General features: G+C 37.1%; 1 protein-coding gene across 3 annotated transcripts in view; it reads left to right on the plus strand.

Moving 5' to 3' along the window:
• The window catches only part of XRN1 (5'-3' exoribonuclease 1), a 142,939-nt gene that overhangs the window by 45,999 nt on the left and 84,313 nt on the right, over nt 1-12,627 (plus strand). For all 3 annotated transcript variants that reach the window (XM_012508602.2, XM_030816710.1, XM_030816711.1), the window contains exons 19-20: nt 1,082-1,185; nt 4,140-4,271. In XM_012508602.2, the coding sequence (XP_012364056.1) occupies nt 1,082-1,185; nt 4,140-4,271 (236 nt within the window). The remainder of the gene's footprint in view (nt 1-1,081; nt 1,186-4,139; nt 4,272-12,627) is intronic.

A 12,627-nucleotide genomic window follows, 5' to 3' on the forward strand; every position in this document is an offset into this window, starting at 1 on the left:
CGATTCTCCTGCCTAAGCCTCCCGAGTGGCTGGAATTACAGGCTCCTGTCACCACGCTTGGCTAATTTTTTTTTATATTTTAATACAGAACGCGTTTCACCATCTTGGCCAGGCTGGTCTTGAACTTCTGACTTCGTGATCCACCTGCCTCGGCCTCCCAAAGTGCTGGGATTACAGGCGTGAGCCACAGCGCCTGGCCTACAGTTTCTTAAAACTAGAATTTTTTACTTAAGATATTATTTCCTACAGAATATTTGTAGAGCATTTTATGGTTTATGAAAGCTTTCATGTATATGATTTTCTTTTATCCTCAACATTGTGAGGTAGATGTTATTCCTTTTCCTCATAAAAGAAAGCTGAGACTCAGTAGGATTAAATGATATGCCAAAGATTCTATAGCTGAAAAACTGGTAGAACCCAAATTTGGACCCGTGTCTCCTGATTTTAAGTCTAATATTCTTTTTTTATCACACCAGGCATAAACTGAAATGAGATTATATTTCTTAGATACTGTTTTAAATAATTGACTATTTGATGTGAAACAGTGAATAGTTCTTTTGTAGATATTTCTGCTGTTCTTTTTACTTTTCTCAGTTACCATAAAAAAATAAGATAATTAGAATGATAGAGTTTTACACCTGGATGGAAGATGGAATTTTGTAAAGCAACTAGTTCAACTTGTTCATTTTATGTATTTATTTTATTTATTTTTGAGACGGAGTCTTGCTCTGTTGCCTAGGCTGGAGTGCAGTGGCGCAGTCTCACCTCACTGCAACCTCCGCCTCTCGAGTTCAAGCGATTCTGCTGCCTCAGCCTCCGGGTCGCTGGAACTACGGCGTGTGCCACCACACCTGGCTGATTTTTGTAATTTTAGTAGAGATGGGGTTTCATCACGTTTGCCAAGCTGGTCTTGACCTCTGGACTTTAAGTTCTGGGATTACAGGTGTGAGTCACTGCACCCGGCCCCAAGTTTTTTCTTTTAGAATTTAAAAAACTTAAATGGAGATTGGAAAATTTTGCCTATGTAAAGTTTTCTCTTAGACCTGAGATCATGAATGAACTTTTTTGCTTTTACTTTAAGACCATAGAAAATGTAGCTTCATCAGTGCTTGGAAAATCTGTCTTTGTTAATTGGCCTCACCTTGAGGAAGCTAGAGTCGTGGCTGTATCAGATGGAGAAACTAAGTAAGTAAGATTTGATTTATAATTTTTCTAACATATATTTGCTTTGTTACTTTGGTGGCTTTTATTGGTTCATTTTTTTAACTGACAAAATTATATTAAGAACATTTACACTCTGTACCAAAAATGAAAGTCATCTAATGACACCACTTGAAGTTCAAACACTATTGACAGTTTATTGTACCTCTCGAGCTATTTTAGATGCATATGTTATTTTTTTCCCTTTTAATTTCTTGGAAGGTCTATATCCTAATTCTTTTCTAGAAGTGGTTATCATTATATTACTTAGCAAATACATTTCTCTTTCTAACAAGAATTAATAGCATATGTAACCTTCCCTTTTCCCTGCCCCATCTGGGTTTCATTTAAATTGTACATTAATTTTTTAGGGTACATATCTTCTGTTTTAAGAAAAATGTCTTAACATTTCATTGAAATTCACAATCATTTATATCAATAAATATTTAGATAAATTATTTTTTGTCATTTTTTTACTATTTCATATAAATTTTATCTTGATTTCTTATATTTTATTTTTCATGTGGCTGGAATTTTCTGAAATAATTTTTTTTCAGAGAAGATGGGTAGATATTATGTTTTTTGATTTTGAGTTATTATACATCCGAAATGTCTTTTTTTTTTTAATTTACATGTAGGTTTAGAATTTTGAAGGCCCAGTTTCTTTTCCTTTTCTCTTAGAGCTCTGCATACGTCTCTCCATTATGTTATTTTATGTAATGTTGATGAGAAGTCAGTGCCAGTACGGTTGTTTTCCTTTGTTGGAATCTGCTTTTGTGTATGAAATCTTGAGGATTTTTTTTTATCGGAATTTAATTCCCCTACCTTTCTGATGAAGTCCAATTTATTAATTTTTTTATGCTTTTGGTGTCATGTCTAAGAGCTCTTATTCTGCTAGGTCCTGAAGATTTTCTTTGAAAAGTTTTATAGGTTTACCCCATTTTATATGAAATCAGTAATCCATTTTGAATTATTTTTTGTATAAGGTATAAGGGGTGGATCTACTTTCATATATTTGTGTATGAATATTCAGTTGCTTCAACATCATTTGTTGAAAAGACTGTGCTTCCTCCATGTCTGCTTTTATGCCAGTAACACATTGGCTTGATTACCATGGTCTTAACATCAGGTAGTGTGATTCCTTCAACTTGACTTTTTTTTTTTTTTTCCAGAATTGTTTTAGCTGTTTTAGGTCCTTTGCCTTTTCATATAAATTTTATAATTTTCCTATATCTCCAAAAAATCTTGGAGGGATTTTTATAGGAATTGTATTAAACCTATAGATCAATTTGGGGAGATTTAACTATGTTGAATATTCTTATCCATGAACACAATATATCTCTTCATTTATTTAGATCTTTGATTTCTCTCATCAGTGTTTTGGTTTTTTTCATCATACTGATCAGGTACATGTTTTGTTAGACTTATACCTGAGTATGTAATTTTTCTTGGAGTGAGTATGAATGGTATTATGTTTTAAATTTGTTTCCCCTGCTAGTATATAAAAATACAATTGATTTTTTATGTTGATTTTATATCTTAGAAAATTTTTTCTTTTTATTTTATTTTTAGAGTTCAGGACAGCCAGTTATTTTGTAGAATTCTGGATTTACCCTGTTGTTTCCTTTTAGCGTCATTTAACTTTGTCCTCTTTCCCACATATTTCCTGTAAGCTGGAAGTTAGGGCTAGTAGCTTAATTAGATTCAGGTTAAACTGTTTTGGTGAAAATACTTTATAGGGGCCAGGTGTGGTGGCTCAGCCTGTAATCTCAGCACTTTGGGAGGCCGAGGTGAGAGGATCTCTTGAGGCCAGGAGTTCAAGACCAGCCTGGGCATCATAGTGAGACTCTGTCTTTTCAAAAAATAAAAACATTAGCTAGGCATAGTGGTGTGCACCTGTAGTCCTAGCTTCTCAAGAGACTGAGGCAAGAGGATTGCTTGAGCCCAGAAGTTTGAGGCTGCAGTGAGCTATGATCACTCCACTGTACTCCAGCTTGGGTGACAGAATGAGACCCCATCTCTTAAAAAAAAAACAAAACTATAGATAATGCATACTTCATATTGAATTTGTATTTTTGACTCTTTAAAAATGTTTATTTTTATATGTTTAGTCTCTTAGAAAAAAATATGCTTTTAAATTTTATTGACTGACTGACTGATTGGGAGAGACAAGGTCTTGCTCTGTTGCCCCAAGTGCAGTGGCAATCATATCTCACTGCAGCCTCAAACTCCTGGGCTCAAGTGATCCTCCCATCTTAGCCTCCCGAGTATCTAGGACTACAGATACGTGTTACCATACCTGGCATATTTTTTTATTTTTCTTTGTAGAGACACTGTCTCAATATGTTGCCAGGGTGGTCTTGAATTTCTGGCCTCAAGCAGTCCTCACATTTCGGCCTCCCAAAATGCTATGATTACAGGCATGAGCCACCACACCCAACCTTAAATTTTTTTGATACATAATAATTGTATATATTTGTAGAATACGTGATATTTTGATCCATGTATATGACATGTAATTTTCAAATTATCTGTTACCTCAAACACTTATCATTTCTTTGTGTTGGGAACATTTTCAGTCTCTTCTGGCTATTTTCAAATATACAGTAAATTGTTAATTATAGTCAACCTACTGTTGCTATAGAACACTGGAACTTATTCCTTCTATCTAAATTTGTATTAACCAACTTATCATCTTCTTCCTCTGTACTTCCCATGCTTTTAAAATTTGAATGAAATTAACAAGCCCTTGTTCTGTAATTTATATTAGTTTATAAAAAGAACTGTAATTATTATAGTTTTGTAATTTATATTACAGTTGTGGGGTTTTTTGCTAGTATACCATGTGAAAAAAATATTCCATTTGAGTCTTCACACTGCTAGAACTCTATATTAAACCAGAACATTTTGGTTATATAATTTTTATTTTTACCTTTAAGGTTTTACTTGGAAGAACCTCCAGGAACACAGAAGCTTTATTCAGGAAGAACTGCCCCACCATCTAAAGTGGTTCATCTTGGAGATAAAGAACAATCTAACTGGGCAAAAGAAGTACAAGGAATTTCAGAACAGTGAGTGTCGTTAAAAGTATTTAATATCATAGAACTAAAATCTATTTTAATGTACTCATTCTCTAACTTATTTTCCATTTAACATAGCAGTTACTCTGAATACTAATTACATCTTCATCCTGTGTTCGAAAGTAATGAGTTCTAGTTTAAAATGATATCTGATTAGCAGTAGTTACAGCCTTGCCTAGTTTGTCACTGAAATACCTAATGAAGTATAGAAAAAAAATGACAAATTCATGTAATATTAGGAATAACACTTGATACTTGACTGATTTTGAGAGCTATTTTCACTAACTGTATAAGGCCATTGAATTTTTTGGCCACATGTAAGTCATGAAAATTGGAAGAAAAATCCTCTTTTGTTCCTCATCTTCTCCCGTTCCCCATTCCCTTTACTCTCTTCCACCCAAGCCATATTCCCCAGGGCTTAGAATGCAGCCAAACTGAAACGCTAACCCACCTGGGAATGCTGGTTTTCAGGATCACCAGAGTGTTTTGTGTCCCATGATCCCACCCCAGCAGCACCTCTCATTTGCCATCCAAACACAAGAATTCCCAAAACAAAAGCAGAATACGAGAGGCTGGCATTGGCACATGAAATGTTTTAAATGTATACCATCAGCCTTCCTATCCATGGATAAGCTTTTGGAGAATTCAGGGATACTCCTTCTAATTTTGGGGCTAATACCAGGCCACAACATCCTTATTCAAAGATGAATAAACTGGGAAAACGTTCAAAGACCATGAAAAACCATCCAACACCAAAGGAGATAAACATAGCTCTCGAGAGGTAGAACATATTTTTGCCTCCCAACAGTGTAAATTAGATACCCCATCATAGTTTATATCATTCTAAATTGTCTTTTGTAGCATATAAATAAAACCATAATAATAAACTTATTTGTATTATTAATAACTCTTTCTTTAGATAGTATGCACCATAAGACTAGAGAGCATATCTGTTTTTGTTACTTCTTTATTCCAATTTATTGGTTAGTGCCTAGGCACTCAGTAATTGTTTGTTTGAATGAACAGATAATATTTTAGTCAAGACTCCTTTAATTGGAAAAAAAAATCATTCAAAGTACTTCGGGTAAAGTGTTTAGTCATTTGTTTATATATGTAACATTGATATGTGAATATCAGTGTATTGATACCTGCTATAATAGATACAGTAGTATGCATTGTAATGAATAAAAACACATAATGAATAATAATAAAAACACACAGTTCCTACACTCATGATATTTACAACTGCTGGATGGGGGACAACTATGGTAATTGCACTTGAAGGAGTAGTGCTCTGAGACCATTTGACTTAGCTAGGGAGGAATTTGTCGTAGTCAGGGACAGTTTCCCAAGGAAGTGTTGATTAAATTGATATCTGAATGCTGACTGGGAGTTAGGCAAGGAATTAAAAGGAAGTGTTTCATGATGAGGGAAGACTTACATGAAAAGCCCTATGGCAGGAGGAAAAGCAGTGTGTATTGAGGAAGATTGGCAACAAAGAAAAAAGAAAGTGGCAACCTCAAAAGTAGGAGAACAGCAAGAAGAGGGTTATATCATGTAAACCAAAGGAAAAGATTATTTCAAGAATAAGGTAATAAACCACACCATATATTTTGAAGAGATTTAGCAAGAGCTATATTGATTGAGCCATGGAGCTGAAAGCCAAACTAGAGTGGGTAAAGGAATGATTGAGAGTTGCAGAAGTGGAGACACAGTAGAGATTGACAACTTGTTCAAAAAGTTTAGCTGTGAGAGAGAGACCAAGAGATCTTGACCTCTTATCTATTGTTCCCATTCTGAATGAGCTTGAACTAATATGAGGGCAGCAAAGGACAGAGGGAACTATCAATGCAGAAGACTGCTGGAGATGATAACAATGTATACTGGTTCACTAGAGAATAGTTTCTAGTGCCTAGCAGTTCAGGCTGTCTTGTTTAACCTTGTCACCCAGGTTGAGTAGACAAGGCTATGTGGATTCGTGAGCACTTAGGTTTATTTTATTCTGGTCACCATTTTCTTAGACTGCTTTTCTTTGCTACCATATTCCCCCCGATACCATCTCACTTTTTGTCCCTTCCTTTCATGCCTCCCTAGCTCTTCTGTCTTCCAAGGTGAAATTCACAAGATCACTGTTGCTCTGCCCCTGAGGGTTTCCAAATTATTTGTGATTTTTGCACATTAGAACGTTAGTAACATGAGGTGAGGATTCCATGGCTCTAACAATAGGAGTGATCCTTATGCAGACCATTCTTAGCTCTATGACTTTTGCAGCAAGAATGTAGAATCTATTAACTTATATCTCCATGTATCTTAACTAAGATATGTTCTACTAAGTTGAGTATATTCTTTTCCTATAAACATATACATGAAATATTTCCATAAGTACCAAATCATGTCGTTTTATTTTGAGAAACCCTCTAAGCACATATGATGTACCTAATAAATTTCTGTATAACTGTGTAACAAATTTTTTTTCTGATGAAAATCACCAGTAAGAGATAGCTAAAGAAGGATATAGGATTGAGTAGAGCTGGTTTTTGGTTTAGTCAGAGAGTTTTAATTGTGTGTAAAAACAATGAGAAGGAGCAGAGAGAAAACAATAAATTCTAAAATGGAAGGAGATGGATTCTTAAATAGGATATGAGATAGCTCCTCTGTTTTAACAGTATGGGAAGCACATATAAGTTGGTTTGTGTGTTTGGCATTGGGAAAGCTGAGGAGCTCTCATTTGATTATATTTTCCTTGTAAAGTAGATGCTGATGAGTTTAGCTATTGAGGATGGCTGGAGGAAAAGGAAGATTGGTCATAAGTTGGAGTAGAGTGAAGGAGGTTTGAAAATAGTTATTCAGGGAAATAGAAGACTGTCAGTTTATCAGGAAAATGTGGTAGAATGGTAAGCAGTATTGAGGATCCTTTTTGAAGTTGGAGTCATAATTTATAATGAAACATTCTACCCTGTGTTTTGGGATAGAAGTGAGTTCACCAGTCACAGCCTTAGAAAAAAACAAATGGCTGGATTTACTCAGCACTGGATTTTGCCACATGAGCACAATGAAGAGACAGAGGCAAGGAAGTTTAGAATACTGGCAAGAATATTACTGAAGTGGTGGATGGTGAAATCTAAGTGGGATGGAGGGAGAAGTGAAGAAAGTAGTAGACAGTAATAGTAGTAATAGTCTGGGAGGCCGGGCGCGGTGGCTCATGCCTATAATCCCAGCACTTTGGGAGGCCAAGATGGGCAGATCTCTTGAGGTCAGGAGTTCAGGACCAGCCTGCCCAACATGGCGAAACCCCATCTCTTCTAAAAATACAAAAATTAGCTAGGCATGGCAGCGCCTGCCTGTAGTCCCAACTACTCCGGAAGCTGAGGCTGGAGAATCACTTGAACCTGGGAGGCAGAGGTTGCAGTGAGCCAAGATCACACCACTGCACTCCAGCCTGGGCAACAGAGCAAGACTGTCTCAAAAAAAAAAAAAGTCTGGGAGAAGATAGAAAGTTCAGTGGTTTGGAAATCCCAGATAAAATTGAACAAAGTAGTTGAACATGCAAGTTGGATGAAGAGGAAGTTATAAGACAGTAAGATGTTTGTGTTAGTGATTTCAGAGGTTCAGTGGTTATGGATAATGTCAAAAACCAAGTCATAGCCATAGAAATTGCTGGCTTAGGTGAAATGAAGGAGGTTATTGGAGATAAAGAGGTTATGAAAATGAGTTACGGTGATGGGTAGATCATACATGTAGACATTGACGTAAGAATAGAATGGGAAGTGGAGGGTAGTTTACTACTAGAGATTTTGAGGTCTCAGTGGGCTGTAAGGAGAACACCAAAACACTCTCCTACCCCTGAGGGTGCATGGTATGAAAACAAACAACTACTATTTGATACGGAAGTGGTGGAACCTTCAGATAAGGAGGGAGAAATTGAGGATAAAATGGAGTGAAAAGGTTTAGGAATGGAAGAAGACCTGGAAAAGGGGGCAAGGAAGTACTTTATGGGACATCATGGAGAAAGTGATGCACACAGAGGATAATTTGGAGAACAGCTCCAACACCCTACACCTCTATCAAGCAAGAGATTGATCAACATTAAAAATGTGGTTATTGGCTGGACACGGTGGCTCACACCTTTAATCCCAGCACTTTAGGAGGCCAAGGCGGGTGGATCTCCTGAGGTCAGGAGTTCAAGACCAGCCTGGCCAACATGGCAAAACCCCGTCTCTACTAAAAATACAAAAATTAGCCAGGCATGGTGGTGGGCACCTGTAATCCCAGCTACTCGGGAGGCTGAGACAGGAGAATTTTTTGAACCTGGGAGGGGGAGGTTGCAGTGAGCCAAGAATGCACCACTGCACTCCAGCCTGGGCGAAAGAGTGAGACTCCATCTCAAAAAAAAAAAAAAAAAAAAAAAAAAAAACGTAGCCGGGTATGGTAGTGTGCGCCTGTAGTCCTAGCTACCCAGGAGGCTGAGGCAGGAGGATTGCTGGAACCAGGAGGTGGAGGTTGCAGTGAGCCAAGATTGTGCCACTGCATTCCAGCCTGGGCAACAGAGCAAGACTTCGTCTCCCTGCTAACAAAAAAAAATGTAGTTATTAAATGACTAGTGATAAACACTGGAACTATTAAAATATAGAATTAATTTTTTAGTGCTAACACTCTTTACATAGGAGAAAGTTAAGATAACTTCATTTATAATTTAGAAAATTAGAGAAGTACGAATTCTTTTTTTTTTTTTTCCTGAGACAGGCTCTCACTCTTATCACCTGGGCTGGAGTACAGTGACGTCATCTCAGCTTACTGCAATCTCTGCCTCCTGAGTTCAAGCTATTATCCCACCTCAGCCTTCCGAGTAGCTGGGACTACAGGTGTGGGCCATTATGCCTGGCTAATTTTTGTATTTTTTTGTATTTTTAGTAGAGACGGAATTTCGTCGTGTTAGCCAGGCCGGTCTTGAACTCCTGACTTCAAGTGATCCACCTGCCTCAGCTTTCCAAATTGCTGGGATTACAGGCATGAGCCACTGCACCCAGCCAAGAAGTATGAATATTTTTTAAATTTAATTTTAAAATAACCATTAATAGAAATTGGAACTCAAGATTTCTGACTTGCAAATGACTGATGAAAAAAATCAAATGAATGAAAGATGACTAGAATATAGAAAGGCAAAAAAAACATCATTTAGGAAGCCAAAAAGTAGAATTAAAATAAGATGACAGAAATGACCAAACTAAGAATTGTGTCAATAAATTTAAGAGGCTATATAGTTCTTTTATTAAAATACAAAAGCACTTAGGTTACATCACCAAGATCATCATTCAACTGTTGACCAACTACAAGAAGTACACCTATAGCCAGTTAGTAAAGTCTAAAGCACAGTAACCCCTCACCATCCACAGTTTTTAGAAAGTATAGTTTTATATTTATATTCCAAAAAAAATTTTTTTTTTTTTTTTTTTTTTTTTTTTTTTGAGACGGAGTCTCGCTCTCTCACCCAGGCTGGAGTGCAGTGGCGCGATCTTGGCTCGCTGCAAGCTCCACCTCCCGGGTTCACACCATTCTCCTGCCTCAGCCTCTCCAAGTAGCTGGGACTACAGGCGCCCGCCACCACGCCTGGCTAATTTTTTGTATTTTTAGTAGAGACGGGGTTTCACCGTGGTCTCGATCTCCTGACCTCGTGATCCGCCCGCCTCGGCCTCCCAAAGTGCTGGGATTACAAGCATGAGCCACCGCGCCCGGCCTATATTCCAAAAATTTTTGAATAAACATTTGGTTTGATTTAGTCTCTTTAAATTACACATTATCAAATATATACCTGTGAAATACAGATGAAAAGAAAATGAGGATTGCAGTGTTAAAAATCAGACAAAGCTTCACTGAAGGCCAAAAGAATAAATAGGAGAAAAGATAATTATTTACAAAAAGTTTACTTCACACTGTAGATAAAACAAACATAAACATGTATACACTAAAAAGGGAAAAGATAAAAAAAAAAAACCTGTATACACTGAAGAACATAATTAACATACAGTTGTATTTGGTGGATTCTAAAACACATTTTTTTACTTTTTGTCATTTATGAATTTATAATGTATTTTGCAGTGTCAAAGTTTAATTGGAGGATTCTTTTTCTTGTTCAGTGGTACATCAAATAATGATATGTCTTACAGTCAATTGTGTCTTGCAAACTGCAGGAAAAACTGAAGCAAATTAAGGATCACTATAAGTTTGGGAGTCTGACCATTCTATCCCTGACAGATCTTTTTTTCTTTTTTTTATTAATAGAGGCGAGATCTCACTATATTGCCTAGGCTGGTCTCAAACTCCTGGGCTCAAGTGATCCTCCCGCCTCAGCCTCCCAAAGTGCTGGGATTATAGGCATGAGCCACCATGCCCGGCTCCTGACAGATCTAGTAATCAAAAAACAACTATGCAAAAATAGGATCAAAATAATATAATTCATTGTTGTAAAAGTTATAGATCAGATTATGCACCATATATTAAAAACCCTTTCATGCAGGATAGTAAGAAAATACAATAAATTTTATTTCATTCATCTCTCTCTCTCTCTCTCTCTATATATATATATATATATATATTTTTTTTTTTTTTTTTAGTGAGATGGCGTCTTACTATGTCGCTCAGGGTGGAGTGCAGTGGCACATTCATATTATACTTCACCACAACCTGGAGCTCCTGAGCTCGAGCAATCTTCCTGCCTCTGCCTCTGCAATAGCTGGGACTATAGGTGCACACCACCATGCCAGGCTACTATTTTAATTTTTTGTAGAGATGGGGTATCACTGTGTTGCTCAGGCTAGTCTCGAACACCTAGCCTCAAGTGATACTCCTGCCTTAGCCTCTGGAGTACTTGGAATTACAAGGGTGAGCCACCAAGTCTGGCTAAGAAATTTTCAGACAGACAACAACACTGACCCCAAAGCAGTAAAAGTATATAGTAAAAGAAAAAGTAAATGGACGAAAATCTTCCAACCACTTGGGAATTTAAAAGTTTTGAGCTAACTAACTATTTGGGGGATTTTATTTTAATGGAAACATTGAAATACAGCCGTACCTTGTTTTATTGTGCTTCTCTTTATTGTGCTTCACAGATAGTTGCATTTTTTACAAATTAGAGGCTTGTGACAACCATGTCGCAACTCTATCAGTGCCATTTTTTCCAACAGTATGTGCTCACTTCATGCCTGTGTGTCACATTTTGGTAATTCTCACAGTATTTCAAACTTTATTATTGTTATTTTTATATCTGTCATGGTCATCTATGATCAGTGATTTTTAATGTTACTGTTGTAATTGTTTTTGGGCACCATCAACCATGCGCATTTGAGATGGTGAATTAATCAATAAATGTTGCGTGTGTGCTGACTGTTCTACCAACCAATGGTCCCCTAGTCTCTTTCTCTTTCCCTATTCTGTGAGACATAGCAATATTGAAATTAGGCCAGTTAATAGCCCTCTTCAGTAGTCAAGTGAAAGGAAGAATCACATGTTTCTAGGTTTTAATCAAACGCTGGAAATGATTAAGCTTAGTGAAGAAGGCATGTCAAAAGCTGATATACGCCAAAGGCTAGGCTTCTTGCACCAAACAGTTGTGAATACAAAAGAAAAATTCTTGAAGGAAATCAAAAGTGCTACCCCAGTGAATATACCAATGATAAGCAAATTAAACAACCTTATTGCTAATATGGAGAAAGTTTTAGTGGTCTGGATAGAAGACGAGACTAGTCACAGCATTCCCTTAAGCCAAAGGTTAATCCACAGTAAGGCCCTACCTTTCTTCAATTCTACCAAGGCTGAGAGAGGTGAGGAAGCTGCAGAAGAAGTTTGAAGTGAGCAGACGTTGGTTCATGAAGTTTAAGGAAAGAAGCCATCTCCATAATATAAAGTGTGAGCTGAAGCAACAAATGCTAATGTAGAAGCTGTAGTGAGTCATCCAGATCTAGCTAAGATCATTGATGAAGATGGCTACACTAAACAACAAACAAGGACGAAACAGCCTTCTATTGGAATAAGATGCCATCCTGGACTTCCATAGGTGCAGAGGAGAAGCCAATGCCTGGCTTCAGAGCTTCAAAAATCAGGCTAACTCTCTTGTTAGGGAAAAGTGCAACTGGTTAAGTTGAACCTGGTGCTCATTGACCATTCTGAAAATCGTGGGGCCCTTAAGAATTCTGCTAAATCTATGCCTGTGCTCTATAAATGGAACAGCAAAGTCTGAATGACAGCACATCGGTTAACAGTGTGGTTTACTGAATATGTTAAGTCCACTGTTGGGACCTACTGGTCATAGTAAAGATCCTTTCCAAATATTACTGCTCATTGACAGTGCACC

This window comes from Nomascus leucogenys, chromosome 8 (assembly GCF_006542625.1).
Source record: "Nomascus leucogenys isolate Asia chromosome 8, Asia_NLE_v1, whole genome shotgun sequence".
In the NCBI taxonomy this organism is placed as follows: domain Eukaryota; kingdom Metazoa; phylum Chordata; class Mammalia; order Primates; family Hylobatidae; genus Nomascus; species Nomascus leucogenys.